General features: G+C 38.8%; 1 protein-coding gene across 1 annotated transcript in view; it reads left to right on the forward strand.

Moving 5' to 3' along the window:
* The window catches only part of Ptchd1 (patched domain containing 1), a 51,507-nt gene extending 29,940 nt beyond the window's left edge, over positions 1–21,567 (forward strand). The window contains exons 2-3 of the mRNA NM_001191734.1: positions 6,445–7,105; positions 19,913–21,567. Of these exons, the coding sequence (NP_001178663.1) occupies positions 6,445–7,105; positions 19,913–21,567 (2,316 nt within the window). The remainder of the gene's footprint in view (positions 1–6,444; positions 7,106–19,912) is intronic.
* The last annotated feature ends 1,306 nt before the right edge of the window (positions 21,568–22,873 follow it).

A 22,873-nucleotide genomic window follows, 5' to 3' on the forward strand; every position in this document is an offset into this window, starting at 1 on the left:
ATAGCTGTAACAGGAACAATACTTGTAGAAATATGAGATCTGAAATTTAGAGGGATTCAGTGCAGAAGTCATATAGGGGGTAAAAAGCAACCTATCCCTTGAAAGTATTTCTAAGCAAATGTGATTTAGTGTAATGTGGAAGGCAATATTTGAGGGCAAGGAAAAAAACCCAAATATCTCTCTTCATCTTTTTTAAGAGTGTGTAGCTTACTCTTCTATAGCAGCAAAAAATGGAGTGGGGACAAGGAAAAGAAGGAAGCTAAGAAAGGGATGCTGTGCAAAGTCCCAATGAAGAGGTAACTTGAACCACATCCTGCCAGAGACCAGAGAATACACATATCCTCCAGGTCTTTCCTCATAGTTGAGATGCTGTGTTTGAAGGTGTTCCCAAAGCACATAAAGGCTCTGTGTGGTCAGTGTCAACATCCTGTCCTCTTCCCTAACCCCGTTTACACCGTCACCCCCCCAAATAAACTAAAGAGATAAAATATATTGCATCAGATATTGTATTGCACAGGTATTTTTCCTATGTTAACCAGCAGTTAGGAGCAGACAGTACGTTCCTTCCACATCCCTTCTCTACCCTCCTCTACAAGGTGTCCCTGCTGTCTTCTGAGGAAAATGCAAGTGTGCCAAGGAAAAGCGGAAAGGAAATTAGACACTGGCCTGTGGTGACCGGCAGTCCATCCTGGCCTTGTCCCAGGCTCTGGCAGAAGGGGATTAGAAAGGCCACTGCTTCCTTGGAATGAAAAATCACTCAGAGAAGAGAACCTTTAAGCATATCCATTTTCTTTCCCTGTTTTCTTTCTGCATTGCATCTAGTTTCAGATCTGTCATTACCTTAAAAGGAACAACAAAGTGTTGGAAATAGTGCCTCAAGAAGCTCTAATAAATCTAAAATTGTCATGTATAATGATAACCTTCTCTCACCTAATATCTGATTGTACAGTTTACAGATACCATTTACCTTAGAATAATATAACATTATAAATACAATGGTGGGTTCTACACCAGATCCTCTGCGTATGTTATGACTATTGGCTTCATGTTTTGTGAGACTCCTAACAGTGGGAACAGGTCTATCTCTGACTCTTTTGCTTGCTCTTGGGACTCTTTCCTCTTATTGGGTTGATTTGTCCTTGTCCAGGCAAGAAGGCTTTTGCCTTGTCTTATTGGATATTGTTTTGTTGTGTTCCGTTATTGTCTCCAGGAGGCAGGCACAGAGGGAGTGGGTCTGAGGAGAGGATACAAGGGTGGGAGCTTGAAGCAGTGGAAAGAGGAAAACTGTGGTCAGGATGTATTGTATGAGAGAAGAATTTATGTTCAATAACAATAATAATGACAACAAAAATAGAATCCTCTAGGTCAACACCCTTTTTATTACTGAAACTGTGCTATCTGAAGTCTTGTATTTAAAGAAGTAGAATGACATTCCTAGGCTCTCCAGCATACCTATGGTAAGCAGTGAAGCCACGCTGAAAGCCCATACGTCTTCTAACTAGATAAGCAGAAATTGTAAGTAAGCCTGCAAACCTTTATCTGGCCACTTCAGACACTATAGGAAGACTAGAAAAGGTATGAACTCTGAACCCACCTCTTTATTATTTGTTCATAATTTCATGTGATATTGACGTCTAAATATGAAGTTCAACTTCCTGTTAAGATTTATAGAGGCTTGGGCTTTACTAGTACAAAGCACATGGTATGTTTATTGTTAAAATCTTCTCATTGCTTTGTGCGCTGTATTCCATGTGATTTTGCATATGCACTAAATTCATGACAATTATATTACTAATAACACAGTATATTTGATGAGTACTTTTTATGAGTACTTACTGAGTATGTGTTGGCTTAATGGCATCTATACTTAGGTATATGATGGTCATACAAACACAGATTTTCCACTAACCTATGTGACAGATCCAGACTATATTAAGGGTCAAGGCTACTAATTTGTCTTGATTTTTCTCTCCCTTTCCTTCTTTGAAAGCATCTAAACTAATTTATTACCACACTCATGTGGATTTCTCAGGGAGACAGGACTCTGGAGTTGACTGCACTTGCCCCATGTAGTCAGCAAATAGGTGTTGGGCTGAAGAGAAGCCCCAGGACACTGCTCCAGGGGTGGAGAAGCACAGTCCGAGTCTTGGGACAGCTGGAGATGGCTTGGGGATCCCCAGGCCTGTGACAAGGCCAGAGCTGGCTGGTTCTCAGTCTCTTGGACATCCAGGAGCCTCTGGAAGCTGCAGAAGAGCTGAGAACGGACTGGGGCCTGTGGGCTGGATCAAGCCCAGGGCCTATGGTGAAAAAGAGGAGCTCTAGCTGGTCCCTCAGGGAGAGTCTTTGGTTTGACTGCTATAGGCTTGATGGTTGGTTTGGCTGCAGTCATGGCTGGGAGTGGAGAGAGGCCTTCTACTGGAGATTAGGTGGTGGCTTTGTAGGTGAAATCCTTCTCTATGGCTTCCCACGGCGGATCCCTATGAAAAGACATGGTTTTAAGACATTTATTGCCATGACAGAAAATGGATGTGTAGAACCATACCCCACTTCTCATGGTAGGCCTAAGATTAAATACATTTTCAGGGAGGAGTGTCCGGGAAGGGAAGCTTACTAATAGCTAAGCCCTCCAGGCCTTTACTACCTTGATAAAATGGAGATCTGTCTTGGGCCTAAGTGACCACAAGTCACATCCTCTAACTGTGGAGGGGATTGGGGTGTTGACTTTATGAGATTGATAGCCACAAATCTATTGGAGGCTGCAGCTAGTGACAGGGGCCTGGTGCCCAGGAACAGGTGAAGCGCCTACCATCCCTTCAGGCTTCTAGCCTTAGCTCAACCAGGAACCAGGCTACCTGTCATGATCCCACAGCTGTTTGTAAAGAAGAGCTGAGTCATGGCTTCAATTCTTTAGCTTTTTCTTTGACTTTTTCTCTTTCACAAAACCCTGCAAATATACATTCTACCACAACTTAGAAGGTCAGGGTTCTACTTCTCACATTGAGGCTCCTTCAGGAAAGTAAATCAAAACGTCCTAAGGCTACATATATATGTATATATCTCAGTATTATTTACAAGATATCTGATCATGACTCTGTGAGTGTCCAAGAGTGATATGTGTTTATAATTGGTATGTACTTATTAGAAACAATGATAAGACTTGAGTTGTTTTAAAAGTCACAAAGAGGAGTTTTAACTTTCAGTTTCCATTCTGTCTTCTCATCTTTTATTCCAAATTACAATTCTCCATACCAGGTGGGTGGCCTGGCACCCTACTACTGTTATCACCTCTGTATCACCCTACTACTAAGAAACAAGAGTGACACATGTGCTATCCACCACCTCATCAGAAATTCAAGGCAACTATGTCTTACAGCATCTCTACTGCTAAATTAAGAAATCTTACATTTCAAACTTCAGTAAGGTTCCTTCCCATTTTCTAAGACTTTCAGCAATTGTCTGATAGAACAATGGTTAATATGTTGTCTGACTCCTTCCATGTGTAGTCCAAAATGTCTTAGCAATAGAACTGCAAAGTTGGCAGATTGCTAAATGGTTTATACCTCCTTAATAAGCAAGGCTGGTCATTGTAAAGAATGGATGGAAAAACATCCCCTGCTGTAAATGGGTTCAATCATGTGGCTTAATACCACCTTTTTTTGCAATCTTTTACTCCTGACATTTTTACTAATCATTCTGAGAGAGGCTTTTTACACTGCATATGGGAACAATGCATGAAATATTACATATATAAATGCTTTCAATATCACTCCCCTAGTCTATTCTGACTCTTTCCCCTAAAGTCTTTACCTCTTATCAAAATTCTCTCATCGTTACATTCTTTATTTTTTCTTCTTCCAAAATCACCTTTTAAATTTGGAAACTTTTGGTGTCTAGGAATGATACTAATCAAGACTTGCTAGCTTGTGCTTAGACAAGAGTGGAAAGAGAGATACTAGCAAGCTTAAAACCACTGAAACACGTAGCCTCGTAAGAGCACCAGTGGAAGGGGAAGCCCTTGGTCCTGCCAAGACTGAACCTCCAGTGAACGGGATTGTTGGGGGAGGAGGGCGGTAATGGGGGGAGGATGGGGAGGGGAACACCCATAGAGAAGGGAAGGGGGAGGGGCTAGGGGGATGTTGGCCTGGAAACTGGGAAATAACAATCGAAATGTAAATAAGAAATACCCAAGTTAATAAAGATGGAAAAAAAAAAGACTGAAAGACATTTTCTTCTGGCAACTAATTTCAAAATGCTAAGACAAAAATTTACCATATGGTTTAAATTATAAAAAAGCCTCCTAGGTATATCTGAAAGACTGTATGTGTATGTGAAAATAATGAAAATATTTTAGCTAGACATAATACAGCAACATATTTTCTGAACCTAAAGGCTGGTGTTCATGAAAAGATGTAGGGGAAGAGGACACTGGAAGTTAGGATGAACAGCTCCATCTCTGGGCTAAGTAAAGTACTTTAACAGCTGGTGCTTCTCAGACATTTTCAGAAAAGCCTACTATCCCACTCACTTAGACACACGCATGCACAGCAAAACGTCTTAACCAATAACCCAATTAGAACAGATTGAGAGAAGATATAGCAGGATCATACCAACACTCGTGGGAGAGTTCATTCTTTGTTAGGCACAGCTGTAGATACACTTGTTTATTTAACACCCCAACACATGTCTCCTACTGGCCTCATTTTGCAGACCAGCCACATTTATAGAGGTAAGACAAAGCTACCATGATAATAACTGGCTGTGGATTTGAAACAGTTAACTAGAGGCCTATATAGCTATAGTTAAAACAATAAGATGATACCCTTCTAAGATACCGATTAGCCCTATTTTCAAGCCTTTAATGAGCTTTGGTATTCTCATTATAAATGGAATTGTTGGGAGGAGGTAAAGTGTGATCCCCTGGTACATGGTAGTAGTTCTTTTAAACCTCTTACCCCCCTTTACAAACATACTACCTATTTTTTCACTTCAGATACTGGAGTCTATAAACACTTACATGTGAGTTTTAGCAGCAGGGTAATAAAAGCAGCAAACCAGAAATCACTTGGCAGGAACCCTCATTGGAGTTCTGGCACCTAGAGGAATATATGATAAAAGCCTAAATGTACAGGCCCTGTTCAGATTGCTAGGCATAACACAATTCCTCCTTTTATGATGCATGTGATCTTGGACAAATGTTTTAAGTTCTCAGTGTCTCAGCTGCCACACCTGGATAAAGGTAGTGTTCATATGGACTTTGGGATCTGTTGTAAGTTCTAGATCAGCTAATCTATGCCAATGCATAGAACTCTACTTAGTATGGAGAAGTAGGTATTATCTTCTCATGTGCACTTTGATGGCAAGTGTAAATTTTGCTGACCCAATTACAATCTGACGATAGCCAAGGTGTGTAGAATAATTCTTGTAGTACTGGGGTTAGAGACGAGCATTTTGCACAAAGTAGGAAAGTACTCTACCACTGAGAACTCTCTGGTCCTTAAAGTGTATAGGAGTTCCACTGTTATCCCTTAGTACAATTTCAATTTCTATCAGCTAGAGTCTTAACCATTTAGTGAACTTCCCATCTATGCAAAGAACAGCAGAGAAGACAAAGGTTAGTGTTCACTATTGCAGGGATGAAACATCATGACTAAAGCAACTTGGTGTAACGAAGGTTTATTTAATTTATACTTCAATTTCACTGTTCATCAAGAGAAAAGGATAGTAACTCAAGTAGGCCTGGAATCTTGAGCTGGAGCTGTTGCAGACTTTGGAGAGATACTGCTTACTAGCTTGCTCCTTATGGCCTGCTCAGCCTGCTTTCTTATAGAACCCTGGGCCACCAACCCAGGGATGGTACCACCTACATTGTGCTGTGAGCCCCAACATCAGTCACTAATTAAGAAAATGCCCTACAGACTTGCCTACAGTACCATCTTATGGAGTCAGTCTCCCAGTTGAGGACTCTTCCCTCACTAGTAACCCTTATTTATGTCAAGTTGACATAAAACTATCCAGCACAGCTATCAGGGTAAACTCCTTGGCTTTTACAGTAGAGAGTAATTAGATAAGATTATTAAGCTGTTAGCACCATTGAACCCCCCGCCAAGAAGGTCTATATAGGTTGCACTACAGAGAGTCTGATTTCTCGGGTCTGAAATGGGGCCTAAGTGTTTGCATTTCTCACAAGCTGTTGCTTTAATGCTGCTTAGCCTAGGTGCCACACACTGTGAAAATAACTGATCCAATGTATGTCTTACATCCCTCCTACTCATTTGTGGACTATGGGCAAAACATTTTATTTAAACTCTCTGCCTTAAAAATGGAATCAGTGACTTTCCCTTTCCCCAAAAAGAATTTTTTTTCATTTCAAGCAAAAATATTACTTATTAATATCTACTTGTCCAGTTTTTTAAAAAAATTAACTGTTGTTTTTCTTCCCCATAGTTGCACACTGCTGTAACCAAGATCCAGGTTCCAAGGCCTGGCTTTAACTATACATTTGCCCACATATGTGTCCTGAATAATGATAAGACTTGCATTGTGGATGACATAGTACACGTCCTGGAAGAGCTAAAGAATGCTCGGGCCACCAATCGGACCAATTTTGCTATCACATATCCGATCACTCACTTAAAGGATGGAAGGGCTGTCTATAATGGGCACCAACTTGGAGGTGTCACTGTGCACAGCAAGGATCGGGTGAAATCTGCGGAGGCCATTCAGCTCACCTACTATCTGCAATCAATCAACAGTCTCAATGACATGGTAGCTGAGAGGTGGGAGTCCAGCTTCTGCGACACTGTCAAATTATTCCAGAAATCCAACAGCAAAGTCAAAATATACCCGTACACATCCTCATCACTGAGGGAAGATTTCCAGAAGACCAGCCGTGTGTCAGAACGTTACCTGGTCACCAGTCTGATCCTTGTAGTCACCATGGCCATTCTGTGCTGCTCTATGCAGGACTGTGTCCGCAGCAAACCCTGGTTAGGCCTACTTGGGTTGGTGACCATAAGCCTAGCCACTCTCACTGCAGCTGGAATCATCAATCTTACTGGTGGAAAATACAATTCCACCTTCCTGGGAGTCCCTTTCGTCATGCTAGGTAAGTACTGCCTTCCATTTTCCTTGGTTTGATTATTTGTTTGGTTTTTGTTGATGATAGCAACTATTTTTCTCAAAAAGCCATTTGAAATTTTGTTTCACTATAGTGAGAAAGTGTGGAACCAGTTCTATCCAATACTGGTTTTACCAAGGATCAACCTAACCTGGTACATAAGTCAGAAAGCCAAAGCCTTTGGCTCCAGTTGTATTTCCACATTTAGTAGCTCTGTAGTGATATTGGCAGACATTAATTTAGTCTGTCTCCCACTGTCTTAGGATATATTCCCTCAAAAGTAGACCTAAGTAGGGGATCTATATCCAAGTAGTTTATTTAGGAGAACTCTAGTAGTACCTGTATGGGATTGTAGAGGAGAAACAGGAAAGCAGACAGCTCAGAGTATGTTAGGGTATTGCTAGTTGGTTCTCCACTTCCCCTGGAGACTTTTAGAAGACTGGGTAGATCACTCAGAAGGGTCCTGTGTGAAGGGTGAAGAAACTGTGATATTTACACTCAAGACCTGTGTAAATTCACTGAGAGCTGCTCCCCTGTGTAGCTAACTCCTCAGCACTTTCCTTCTGCAGTTGGAAAAACCTGGGGAGTTTTGGAATTGCAAATGAAGGGCAAGTGGGTTAGGCTACCTTACTTGGTTTCACTATTAATGACTAAAGTAGATGTGAGCTCCACACAAAAGGGTGTGATAAGTAAACAAAAACTTGGAGAGTCTCCCATGAAATATCAGTAGGAAAGTATTTTATGTTAATCTCAGTGGCCATGGGGTTCTTCCCAAGTTTTTAACTAGGGAAGAACAGCAGTGATTCCTCAGGAGAGATGATGCTTAAAAAAAAGTCACAATATTCATAGCATTAGCTGCTCTCCCTGCCTACTATTGAAGATAACATGTCTAGGCCACTAGGTGGTAAATGTTCTGTGAGCCAACCATTCAATGAAGTTAGGTAGTTTTCCATCCACCCTACTTTCTGCCACAACTTCTCATCAATTTCTCTAGGGAAATTAAAAGGTCACTTGGAACCAGATACCAATGTTACAAGACAGTTGTGAGGTGGTTGTTGTTGCTGTTGACTGGGACATCGTCATGGTTTATTTTGTTAGTATGCTGTGTGCCATGTTTTAGATTATCAGTTAAAGAAAGCCAGAATTTTCTTAGGATATCTCAGCTGAATTACACAGTTAAATGCTAAGCAGGGATGGTGGAGCTACATTCTGCCTTCAATGCTTTGTGACTTGTGGGACTTGAGACCCAGTCAATAAACATATGCCAGTAGCTTTTATGCAAAGCAGGGCACTAAGCAGTCTAAGAATCTGCTGGATCAATTTAGTTGTCAGTGTTGGAAACAATAGAGAAGGAAGCTGCTGTACTAACCTTTTGCATCCAGTCTGATGAGAAGGCAACACGATATCTCCCTTTAAGCTGACTCCAAGATACTGTAGGTCAATTGTGGAATCCAAGGCAGTTCCTCAAAGAGTGGGGACAGCTGAGTATTAGTAACTTCCTCGGAGAGTTGAGTCAAAGTTTAAATTAAGATGTGTTGCTCATGATTAGTCATATGCTTGACTGCTTGGATTCTTTTTTTTTAACTTCTCATTTTAAAAATAGTGTCTCTGTTGTTGTTTTTGCAAGAAGAAGATAAACAAGAATAATAAATTGTTTGGGAACTGAATTGAGATAGAAAGATTCTTAAGGTGAGGATAAAAGAGATGTGAGAGCTTGGAAAAAACAACTGAAAGTATGGCTTTCCGGTACTGCAGCTTAATACCAATGATCACAAAGAGATCACACACAATACTCAAAGCTTCTTAAAATTAATGATAAATAAGGAACATAAAATTAGAGATTTAAAGCTGCTTAGAATTAATCTTCAGGGAACAATATGCAAACCTGATTTTACTAAGTACAATGAACTGAAAATATTCAAAACGTCTTGAAACAGATTGTACCTCATAAAATTAATTAAAATCTTTAATTGTTTCATCAAACCTACCTTGTATTTTTAAAGGTAGTTTAAATGTAGTTTAAATGTGCATTCTAAGTAAATATAATATATATATATGTAAAAACACCAAAAAGTAATATGTCAGACAGTATTGGAACAGGATGGATGTGACTGATGTTACGGTAGGACAGTGCCATTCAAGAGGACTGTGTTTAAAAAGTGAGTCCAGAAACTATTATGTAGCTCCACAACTCACCAGAGACTAAATGTCACTGAAATTTACCTCAGTATTTAATTCAGAAAACAAAACAATAACCACACAAGTAAACAAGCAGGTACTTGCACACCAGGCAGGTACTCTCAGACTTCTTTGGGATTTGTAAGGCATATTATATGCATTGGTTTGGTTGAGGCTTTTCCTGCTTACAGTCAGCATGTGATCTTTCTATATACATCATCAGCCTCTACGGTTCTCACATTACTTAATCACAACATGACCAGAAGCTAAATATTTTAGTGGCTAAGGTTCATTTGCAATAAAGACTTTGCATGATGTAATTGGTGTTTAACATGCTCATAAAACTAACAATGCTTGGATTTAGGATGCTTGTCCTTCTGGATTTCTCAGAAAATACTTAGAGTAGGACTGTAAAAAGAAATATAAGCAAGAGTAGATTCATGAATGTATTCAAAATCAACGTTTAGTTCTGTTACGAGTAAATATTTCAAAAGACCAATAGGAAATGCAGTGCTGAGGCTTTATGCTACATATCAATTAGGTGTCTGATAATTTGTTGTCCATAATATAAAATGCTCATTTAAGCTTAACCTAATCAGGTTACTTTATTTTATTTTTTTATATATTTTTACTTATTTTTACACTCCAAATTTTATTCCCTTCCTGGTCCATAACACCCCCCCTGACAGTTCCACATCCTAGACCGCCTCCCTGCCCCCACCCCCACCCCAACCCAGGTCTCCACAAAAATGTCTTCACCATACCCACCCCACTAGACCTCTAAACTTCCTGGGGCCTCCAGTCTCTTGAGGGTTAGGTGCATCTTCTCTGATTGAACCCAGACCTGGAAGTTCTCTGCTGTTTATGTGTTGGGGGGTCTCATCTCAGCTGGTGTATGCTGCCGGGTTGGTGATCCAGTGTCTGAGAAATCTCAGGGTTCAAGGTTAATTGAGATTGCTGGTCCTTCTATAAGGTTGCCCTCCTCCTTAGCTTCCTACAGCTTTTCCTTAATTCAATCAGAGGGGTCAGCAGCTTCTGTTCATTGGTTGGGTGCACATATTGCATCTGACTCTTTCAGCTGCTTGTTGGGTTTTCTGGAGGGCAGTAATAATAGGTCCCTTTTTGTGAATGCCCCATAGCCTCAGTAATGGTGTCAGGTCTTGGGGCCTCCTCTTGAGCTGGGCCTGTTGGTGGACCTTCTTTTCCGCAGGCTCTTCTCCATTTCCATTCCTACAGTTCTTTCAGTCCAGAACAATTCTGGATCAGAGCTTTGATTGAAGGATAGCAACCCCATCCCTCACTTGATGCCCTGTCTTTCTGTTGGAGGTGGGCTCTACAAGCTCCCTCTCCCCACTGTTGGGTATTTCATCTACCACCCCACTCCTTTGAGTCCTGAGACTATCTCACTTCTCAGGTCTCTGGAACATTCTAGAGGGTCCTCTCAACCTCCTTCCTCCTGAGGTCACCTGTTTCCATTCTTTCTGCTGACCCTCAGGGCTTCAGTCCTTTTCCCCTAGCCAATACCAGATCATGCTCCCCTCCCCACACATCCATCCCCTTTCCCTTCCCTATCCCTCCCTACCCCCTTGTGGTTGCTTTCTTCTCCTTCCCTAGTATGACTGAGGTGTGCTCAGTTTGTTGACCTTTTTGAGTTCTGTGGACTGTATCTTGGGTATTCTGCCCCCCCCTTTTTTTGTCTATATCCACTTATTAGTGAGAACGTACCATGTATGTCTTTAAGGGTCTGAGTTGCCTCCCTCAGGATGATATTTTCTAGTTCCATCCATTGGCCTGCAAAACTCAGGATGTCCTTGTTCTTAGTAGTTGAGTAGTATTCCATTGTGTAAATGAATCACATTTTTTGTATCCATTCTTCTGTTGTGGGACATCTGGGTTGTTTCCAGCTTCTGGCTATCATAAATAAGGCCACTATGAACACAGTGGAAAATGTGCTTCATGATTTAGTTTGCCATGTAAAACTATATCAAATTGAGTTATATATATATATATATATATATATATATATATATATATAGTTTTATAAAATGTATAAATGTATAAATGTATATATATATAGTTTTATAAAATGTATAAATCTCTTTGGTTATCAATAATAATCATATTCATAATGTGACAAGTATTTTAAACCTCAAATTCAACATTCTTAGTGTGACCCTAGTCACTTAAGTCCAGATACAGCAAGATGCCAAAATGAGAATTGATTACAATGAAAAAATTTTAGGACTGCACGTGGTAAGCACTATTAACTTGATGGAATTCCACAGGAGGAAAGTATTTGAATAAACCCTGAGAAGTCATCATAATGGAATTTGATTTTGTGTTTCTAGCTAAGATTATACATGATATCTCTGGCAAAAAGAATATATCGTACACAGATGAATCAGCTTGGCAATGATGTAAGCATAAATACCTCATGATTTAGAATGTTTTTCATCAGTGCTTGCATATTAGACACTTTCAATTCTGCCAAAACCTCTATCCAGATGAGTCAGAGTAGTTTATCTAGAGCTGAAATCCTCAAAGGTCTACAGTATTATAAATGTTTATTGTCATTTTTAGTTGCCAGAATTTAGAGAAGAATTTACTTGCCTATATTAATGTCAGGTAGTGACGTATTGATGATTATAAGCATCTTTTTTATTTATTATAGCATGTCATCTAAAGAATGAGGGCTTGTATCATTTTTGTCTAGTTGAGTATGATTTAAGAAATTAGCATCTGTTTTTTATGTGGAAAGTCTCCTTACAGCTGTTTTATTTATTTATATAGCTCTGCTTATCACACATAAGTCAAAAAAGCAATAGAACATTGCAAAACATAGAAAGAGCAGAAGGAATGTTTTATTCCTTGTGTATGTGGGAAGCTTGATTCCCATATATATTTCATACACATAAAAGGGACACGAAGTCATTGTGAAAGATAGTTTGGATATCAGGTTCTGTGTGGTGTTTTAACTTACAAGAATCACTTTGCCTTTGTTGATATTCCACAGCACTGGGGATAAAATGAGATGAAAAATACTCTTCAATTTTGAAGAGATCAAATGTCAAGTTCAGGGTGCCCTCTTCTGAACAATCTAACCAGTGGAGCACGCAACTGTTATATGACTCATCTAATCAGACCTTGTAGTTTCACAGTCCTTGTGAAAGAAATCTTGTGGTTTACTAACCGTTTACTACATTATTAATGAACATCAAATTGTAGCTAGCTTTTTAGGATCTTTTCTGTGACCAATGCAGTAGCACTAACATTTCTCTGTATCATTTGTAAATAAATTCCTCATCAGCCTCCTGTTTATCTATATATGTATGAATGTTTAATTTGTGTGCATAATATATTATAGACAGCATTAGCTATAACAGATATCATATATAGTATAAAATTATTTCATTTTATATATATTAGAACTAACATTAATTCATATTATTTAAAAGTGCATATTTTAATGTGAAATGAAGATCTAGCTCTTTATATTAAAATATTTTACATATAATTATATAGAATATGCCTGAATATGATATCCTGTTAATATATATACATATATATATATATATATTCATGTGAAAAGATATCACACAATGGCCATACAATATATTTTGAACCCTATGTATATATACTAGTTTTATGAAATGAATTTATATATACTATCTAAACATTCTTTTTTTCTTTTTTTTTCGGAGCTGGGGACCGAACTCAGGGCCTTGCGCTTGCTAGGCAAATGCTCTACCACTGAGCTAAATTCCCAACCCCTTAAACATTCTAATATACTTACATGTAAAACTTAGATATCTTTCAATAAAACTTTATTAGCAAAGTAAATCATTGGATTTTTAAATGCAATTGTCTAGCAAAGAAAAACCATTTCTCAGTTTCAAACCCTATGTTATTAGAATATGTATGTGTATTTAGCGTATGTAAAGTCTATAGTAGAATGTGTATGTGTATTTAGTATATGTAAAGTCTATAGTAGAAAGACTAAGATGTGCATATCCTTCCCAGATATAAGCATCTGTCTTTACTTAAGTAGAGTATATTTTTATTCTTAACTGTAAGACACAAGAGTCTGGGATAAGCCAAACAATTCATATTTCAAAATAAATGTTTATAACTGACAAAGATTAAATGTAACCCCATTAATGAACTTCTTCCTAATAATAGATGTTACTCAATCCAGAAATATCTCTTCTTGTCATCTCTTTCCTTGTGCAACAAACATCATGAATTTATGCAGATGTTATTGAGGAAAAGCATTTTATAAACAGAGGCTACATCATGAAACTCATATCAGAGTAAATTATGTTATAAGTAGAGTTTGTAATCTAATCTATAGAGTTTCTTAGATGAATATACTTGTTTGTTTCCACATATAAAACTTGTTATAAGTGTGCTATAGGTGACTTAAATTTCTCTTCATATTACACATTTTCATAGTAAAACAAAGATGATCCACCAATAAGCCATCTTACTATAACTTTCCTCAACAATTTCTCACAAAACCCAAGCTGAGGAAATCCTGCTAATAGGGAAGGCATTAAAACCTGAAGAAAACCTGAGGAGCAGCCAAAGGCAGAAGTCAGTTTCCATGCTGTGTCTGTGAACTTTAGGGAAGATAAGGAAATCTGCAACCAAGGAAAACCTAAGCACAAAATTCCAGAAGTACAGACTAGGTTAATTCTTAAAATTAGCCATTGACACGGACAAGCAAACAAAAACAAATCTCCTAGAAGTTCTCATAAAAAAAAACATTAAATAAATTTAAAACATGAGTCACTTTATGAGCAGATTTCTAGAAGCATATCTACTGGTTAGAGTTAACTCTCAACTATTTGCTAGTGAATTCCTGCCTTGGTAGATTATAAACAACCTGAAAGCTTTGGCTATACCCCAGAAAAGAGCTTGGGTGAAAGTGAGATTTAATCTGTTGAGTATGCCTGAAAGTCATCCTAAGTGACTGTAGGATTAGGCAGCTGAGTTTCTTCTACCATTAGTGTTATTTATCATCTCTACTGCTTTTTCTCTTCATTAGTTCTAAACAGTAGAAGTTCACTACGTATACATATCCCAAAAATAATGTTTGGAAAAGATGAAAAATTATTAGTTCAAATCCTTTAGTATTTTACTTTACTAGAGAACAGATAGTCCCATAGTCCATTGCTAATACAATTAATAAAAGCAGATTCCCTTTCAGATTCACACACCTGGCACAAATTGTATGTGTGAGTGCTCAAGAGTGTTACTTTCCTTAGCCCAGGGCTTAACTAAAATCCTATGCCACCTCAAAGTAATTGCTTATGAATAATTACAGTTTGGAAGTGTGTGTGTGTGTGTGTGTGTGTGTGTGTGTGTGTAACAGTAGACATGCAATGTAACAGAAATGTACCTTGAATATGCTTTGAAAAGAAAATGCTTCAAAAGCTTTGTTTTTTCAAAATTTGATAGAATAAGTTGCACCATTTAATAGTTCCCTTTGGTGAGTCTTTTGATTTCTGCTAGGACTATATGAAATGGATCCTTTCATATAGGATCCTTGACATCCTTTCAGTGAAAGATACAGTAAAAGTCTGAGATTATAACCTGTCACTTTAGTTATAAGCCATGACTCCCATTACCTCTATAAACCCCTGGTCACCAAAGTCATGATGCACTATGAACCTCATGTTTAGATAGCATTCTAGTGGTTATCCAAGTGAATTTTTCTACCAGAGTCTTCACTATAGAGCTCCTACTTCAGAGACCTTTAAGACCACATGTATTTGACACATACACACACACACACACACACACACACACACACACACACACACACACCTCTCCCAGGTGACTTTGAGGCATACTCACAAATTAAATCTCACTTCTACCAAAGCTCTTTTCTGGGATATAGCCAAAGCCTTCAGGGTTGTTTATAGTCTACCTAGGCAGCTATAGCAAGCGTGTTGAAGTCTGAAAATGACTTGTGCCAGTCAGTTCTCTCTGCCACATGAGTTTTGAAATTGGGTTATCAGGCACCTTTTCCAACTAGCTATCTTGCCAGCTCCAAATAATGATTTAAATTAAACACAAAGCAAACAACAATACATTTAAAGTACCGCTTTTTTAATGAAGAAAATAATATTCAAACCTCAGAAAAATGTCTTCAGTCTACAGGCAGTACATTAGATTACACCCTATGGGGTTGGGGATTTAGCTCAGTGGTAGAGCGCTTGCCTAGCAAGTGGAAGGCCCTGGGTTCGGTCCCCAGCTCCGAAAAAAAGAAAAAAAAAAAAACTACTGCATAGATTACACCCTATAAGATTTGGCCTCCAAATCCTGCCTGCTGTATTCCAATTGTAAATTGAGAGCTAAAGAAGTGACACACACCCACCTATCCCTGTGCATGAGGTGGTTCTAAGAGTCCCCTGTGTGACTCTAACTTGCCCAGTTTCTAGAGTAGCAGGAGAAGATAAGTCAGGGCTGGCTGGCGAGGGAACGAAAAGATGTTACTGTGTCCTGAAATGTTCCTAATTACTCTTCAGGCAGCCCCATTTTCTGTCCCAGTTTCCCCCCAATAAGGAAAGCTGCTTTGGTACACCATTCTCCCAAAGCAGTTTTCAATTAAAACTATACCTTTATAGGCCAAAACTAAAGGAAATTTGACAGTAATTCTGGACAGAGGAGGAATTTGATGGAGGCAGGGACATTTATGGGTTCTTAGAGTGTTTTTACTCTTGAGTCCAAGCCAGGAAACAGGGTTTCCACAATTTATCTTTCCTTTAAGATAATAGGAGGCCAACCTCTTAAGCATAAACATGCAACTGTAACCTGAAACTAGTGCCAGGCAGGCACTCCAGGCTGCTAACAAATCCCTAAGAGGCATCTGAAACTCTCTTGGCATTCATTTCCCCCTTGACTGACTGAGGTGTAGAAGGGAGGGAAGAGGAGGGCAGGGGAAGGAAGATAAGGGGTTGTTTCCAAGAGCCCCCGAAAATAAAATTCAAAGTTTCTTTGGAAGTACCCTTTGAACCAAAAACATGCAAAAAGACTCAGGACTCAATGAAAATGATCAAGCTATATACAATTGGCATTTAAATGATAGCAACAGAAATAGAGACAAGCTAACAATATTTATTTTATCTTTCCTTGAGTGTAATTATTTTTATCCTGGAAACTTATTACCCTTTTGTTCTATTAAATCAAGTGTTTTTCTCATTCAGCTCCTAAGATTATCAACAGTACATTAAGAAATGGAGTCCTATTATATTGTCCAGAAAGTATCAGTGTCAGATAATACCACTATAAATTATCACATTAATTTTATTTTTAATTTATATTTAATTTTATCTAAAATTCTACCAGAGGATTAACTAATTCTGCTATATGATCTTTATTTTCTTACCATATTTAAATACTCAGTATCAGTGCCTCGGTTTGAAGTATTTTTTTTTTCTAACAAGTAAATACTCTGAAAGCTATTTGGACTTTTTAGCGACTTCTTCAAGTGTATTTACCTTCCAAAGTTTTATTGTTACTCATGTTCCCAGATTAAATGGTCAGTATTATTTGCCAAGGGCACTGCTGTTTTAGAGGTATTAGTTTTCTTCCTCATTGACAAAAATTGGTTTTTCTTTTAATCAAAGGTTATTCTATCCATTCAGAGAAAACTGGAAACAAATTTAATAACTAGTTTTTCCTTTTGAAACTGGGCATTCTTAAGTACCTAAAACATAATTGTAGAATACCAGTCAACAAATACACTTTTTACTTCATAGCTGGGGAATTTAGGTGCTCCAATTTAATAGAGGCCATGGTACCAGTAATCAAATCTACAGTCTTGGCCTGACCTCTAAAAGTAGCTGTAAAATGATGTTTAATAAATTAAGATGAATGATGAATCCGTCTGAGGAAACAGGCCTGTGTTATTATTACTTTGTAAATGGATACTCAGGTTTGAGCTCAGTACTTTACAAATAAGGATACAAATACCAGCCAGGGTGTAAGGTCAGACATATGCTCAGTTATTTTGCATAGAAGATAATTGTCACTCACTCCACTCACATTATATGTGGCTGAATATATTAAATTACTTTTTTTCAAAACAAGACTATCATACCGGAGTACAGAATTATCCTTAATAATAGAACTGAATTTGCAAAGGTGTAGAAGCAGACAGATCTTCTTTTTTTTTCATTTTTATTAACTTGAGTATTTCTTATTTACATTTCAGTTGTTATTCCCCTTCCTGGTTTCCAGGCCAACATCCCCCTAACCCCTCCCACTCCCCTTCTCTATGGTTGTTCCCCTCCCCATCCTCCCCCCATTACCACCCTCCCCCCAACAATCACTTTCACTGGGGGTTCAGTCTTGGCAGGATCAAGGGCTTCCCCTTCCACTGGTGCTCTTACTAGGCTATTCATTGCTACCTATGAAGTTGGAGTCCAGGGTCAGTCCATGTATAGTCTTCGGGTAGTGGCTTAGTCCCTGGAAGCTCTGGTTGGTTGGCATTGTTGTTCATATGGGGTCTCAAGCCCCTTCAAGCTCTTTCAGTCCTTTCTAAGAGTCCTTCAGCGAGGGTCCCGTTCTCAGTTCAGCGGTTTGCTGCTGGCATTCGCCTCTATATTTGCTGTATTCTGGCTGTGTCTCTCAGGAGAGATCTACATCCGGTTCCTGTCAGCCTGCACTTCTTTGCTTCATCCATCTTATCTAGTTTGGTGGCTGTATATGTATGGGCCACATGTGGGCCAGGCTCTGAATGGGTGTTCCTTCAGCCTCTGTTCTAAACTTTGCCTCTCTCTTCCCTCCCAAGGGTATTCTTGTTCCCCTTTTAAAGAAGGAGTGAACCATTCACATTGTGGTCATCCTTCTTGAGTTTCATGTGTTCTGTGCATCTAGGGTAATTCAAGCATTTGGGCTAATAGCCACTTATCAATGAGTGCATACCATGTGTGTTTTTCTGTGATTGGGTTACCTCACTCAGGATGATATTTTCCAGTTCCATCCATTTGCCTATGAATTTCATAAAGTCATTGTTTTTGATAGCTGGGTAATATTCTATTGTGTAGATGTACCACATTTTCTTTATCCATTCCTCTGTTGAAGGGCATCTGGGTTCTTTCCAGCCTCTGGCTATTATAAATGAGGCTGCAATGAACATAGTGGAGCATTTCAGACAGATTTTCTAATCACAGTGCCACGACGGGGGTTATCAGAAACAATGATAGGTCATTTTGATGGGGTTTTCAATGACAGAATAGCTTTGACATTCAGGAATGTGCTGCAAGGAAGTGCCTTATTCTAACCATGAGTGGTACAGAAGGCATGCTCAAATTTCCAAGAAGTGGAATGCAGTTACAGCTTGGGTAGCCACCGTATCTGTGTCACCCCAATTTTGCTGGAATCCTAAACAGAGAGCCAAGAGCCCTAAGCAGTTAAAAAAATGTTCCTAACTTGGTCTTCTCTCAGAAAGGCCACTGACAAATAGAATCAAGGAGTTGGCAGAGTCACTGTATACTTGACATGTTATCTTTGAACAACTAGGACTGGTGAAATAAATTCCTCAAGACAAGTACAAGTCATAAACCTTGAATATCTGATTGTCATTTTTAATAATAGCAATGCAGGTTCACATCAATCTTCTTTGTTGTTCTATATTTTACTTCTTGTTTTATTCTACACTCAAAGTTGTTCCTAGTTATTTTGATTTCCTGTTTCTCAGATTTATTGCTTCAGGCCCTTATGCTTAGTGAAGAAAAGAGAGGCTTTGATTTAATTTTCTATTAATACTCAAACTAAAGTGTCTCTTTACCACTGAAACCCACACTACATGACCAATTTTGTTGTCGTTGTTGTATATAGGATTTATTTATTTACTTTATACCCTATTAGCAACCCCCTTCCTCCTCTCCTCCCAGTCCCACCTCACATATCCTTCTCCTCACCCTCTCCCCTTCTCTATAAGCTCCCCATGGGTACCAACATACCCTGGTACACATCAAGTCACTACAGAACAAAGAGCATCCTCCCACTGAAACCAGACAAGACAAGCCCAGGGAAGGATGCTGACACTTGATTTTTGACAATGAAGCCAAAATCATACAATGGAAAAAAGAAAGCATCTTCAATAAATGTTATAGGTCTACGTGACCAATTTTAACAGAAGGTGTCCACATTGATTGAGAATACTCTGCTCTCCTCTATGCTGACCCCTTCCATCATACCTGTGAAATATAAAACAAAATGATCAGTATCTGCAATATTCTCTGGAGCCAAAGTGTATTAACATTCCTAAGCTATTGATGTTTATAACTCCTAAAGAGTATAGGTCCAGATCTACGCAGATTTCTGCTCACAAAAGTTCACTTAGCTTTCTCAGGCTAGTAGGGACTGTGAAGACTTATGCTCCTCTATCTATCCTAGAAGATACTATCGATGGGCATTTATGATTCTCCAAAACACAGGTCTACTTTCCAACAGGAAAAATCCCTGGCATTTCTAAACTTGCTACCACTAAAGCTGGTTATGTTTACCAAGATCCATTAAGTCTCCATGATCAAATCAATACCCCTCTTTATAAAGATTAGTTCCTTAAAACTTTTGCTCTCATCTTTTTTTCTGCCTTTTCAGGTCATGGATTATACGGGACTTTTGAAATGTTATCCTCGTGGAGAAAAACTAGAGAGGACCAACATGTTAAAGAGCGAACTGCAGAAGTCTATGCAGACTCCATGCTCTCCTTCTCTCTCACCACTGCCATGTACTTGGTCACCTTTGGCATAGGGGCCAGCCCTTTCACGAACATTGAGGCAGCCAGGATTTTCTGCTGCAATTCCTGTATTGCAATCCTCTTCAACTACCTCTATGTACTCTCATTTTACGGTTCCAGCCTTGTGTTCACTGGCTACATAGAAAACAATTACCAGCATAGTATATTCTGTAGAAAAGTTCCAAAGCCTGAGGTATTACAGGAGAAGCCAGCATGGTATAGGTTTCTTCTGACAGCTAGATTCAGTGAGGACACAGCTGAAGGTGAGGAAGCAAACACTTATGAGAGTCATTTATTGGTATGTTTCCTCAAACGTTATTACTGTGACTGGATAACCAACACCTATGTCAAGCCTTTTGTAGTCCTCTTTTACCTTATTTATATTTCCTTTGCCTTAATGGGCTATCTGCAGGTCAGTGAAGGGTCAGACCTTAGTAACATCGTAGCAACTGCAACACAAACCATTGAGTACACTACTGCCCACCAAAAGTACTTTAACAACTACAGTCCTGTTATTGGGTTTTACATATATGAGTCCATAGAATATTGGAACTCTAGTGTCCAAGAAGATGTTCTAGAGTACACTAAGGGTTTTGTGCGGATATCCTGGTTTGAAAGCTATTTAAATTATCTTCGGAAACTCAATGTGTCCACTGACTTGCCTAAGAAAAATTTCACAGACATGTTGAGAAATTCCTTCCTGAAAGCTCCTCAATTTTCACATTTTCAAGAGGACATCATCTTCTCTAAAAAATACAATGATGAGGTTGACGTAGTGGCCTCTAGAATGTTTTTGGTGGCCAAGACTATGGAAACAAACAGAGAAGAACTTTATGATCTCTTGGAGACCCTGAGGAGGCTTTCAGTCACCTCCAAGGTGAAGTTCATTGTCTTTAATCCGTCTTTTGTGTACATGGATCGATATGCCTCCTCTCTGGGAGCCCCCCTGCACAACTCCTGCATCAGTGCTTTGTTCCTGCTCTTCTTCTCGGCATTCCTGGTAGCAGATTCGCTGATTAATGTCTGGATCACTCTAACGGTTGTGTCTGTGGAGTTTGGAGTGATAGGCTTCATGACATTATGGAAGGTCGAACTGGATTGTATTTCTGTGCTATGCTTAATTTATGGAATTAACTACACAATTGATAACTGTGCTCCACTGTTATCCACATTTGTCCTAGGCAAGGATTTTACAAGAACTAAATGGGTAAAAAATGCCCTGGAAGTGCATGGGGTAGCTATTTTACAGAGTTACCTCTGTTATATTGTTGGTCTATTTCCTCTCGCAGCTGTGCCTTCAAATCTGACCTGTACACTGTTCAGGTGCTTGTTTTTAATAGCATTTGTCACCTTCTTTCACTGCTTTGCCATTTTACCTGTGATACTGACTTTCCTGCCACCCTCTAAGAAAAAAAGGAAAGAGAAGAAAAATCCTGAAAACCGGGAGGAAATTGAGTGTGTAGAAATGTTGGATATTGACAGTACTCGAGTGGTTGACCAAATTACCACAGTGTGATAGTATCTGCTTCATATATTTTCACCCTAGGTCTTACCAAGAACTAAAAGCTTATGTTGCTGAAACAAATAAAGTCAAAGTTGCTCTGTTTAAAAAAAAAGATAAGAAACAGACATAAGAAATAGTAAAAGGTGAGGATAATAGGTGTGGCATCTTTAAAATTATTAAAGCAAAAGGGTTTCTGTGATAATTTACTTACACACATACACACAAATGCACACATGACTTGTAGTATTTTAAGTAAGATCAAACAAAGGAATGCTTATTAATAAGCAGCATCCTATTTTGCCTACACTGCACAAGTTACTGTTATTGTAATGAAACACAACTGATTGCAAGGTCAGCTGTGATTACAAAAATAGGTTTAAGCATTGTTCAAACAAGGTTTCCTAAACTTCCGCAGAGAAGTATCTCTAATTAGGTTCTGTCATCTGAGGTCTTCATTGTTTGATTTAGCACCTCAGCACTCAAGGAGATTTTGTGGAAATTCTTATAAGCAAGAGGAAGCCAGAACCTTTGAAGTAGATATGGTAGACTGAATACCATCCACAAATTGAAATTGTCACCCAAATTCTCTTAGCTGAGCCAAGTTTTTTTTTTCTTGAATGAACTTGTCATATTCCTCCAATGATGCACCTTTTAACACCTGTATGGTTTAGTTAATGCACCCAGAAATCCACGACAGCTCCAGCATTACAGAATTGGGGCAATTTTATTTCAGAATATCTTGTCACCTGTCATGAAAAGGGTCTACTTTATTAGTTACAGTTTTTGGCAGAAACCTCTGAGGGTGCAAAGCCACAGAGTCAAGCCTAAATATCTGGCATGTTGGAAGAAAAGCAGGTATCTATTTGAACCTAAAGAATATTTTTGCATTAACAAAAAAAGAAAAGCCAGCTGGTATAGATGTTTGTGGTTTGGCCCTATATGCACTTTTGCATGGATGCCCAGAAACAACATATGTCCACAAACAACATGTGCCCACATATATGATGAAAAGAAAATAAAAACAAAAATGGTTATTGGCCAACAAGTGCCAGAATGTTTGGCTACGTGGTGAGTTCTTCTTGACTTAGTGGAGAAAAGGAAGACCTTTGATAAGACTAAGATTTGGCAATGAACAACTTTATAAAAGTGCTTGGAGAAAAAGGGCTCAAAGGAAAATTGATGGCATTTCCTGAACAAGAGTAATTACCAGTACAAACCAATCCATAACAGCAGCCAAACTTCCCTGCTAAACTGGCTGTACCTCCCCTCCCCTAAAATGCCTTTTTGCTATATCTCTACTTCATTATAAGGCCCTCTG

The sequence above is a fragment of the Rattus norvegicus genome, chromosome X (genome assembly GCF_036323735.1).
Source record: "Rattus norvegicus strain BN/NHsdMcwi chromosome X, GRCr8, whole genome shotgun sequence".
Taxonomy (NCBI): Eukaryota; Metazoa; Chordata; class Mammalia; order Rodentia; family Muridae; genus Rattus; species Rattus norvegicus.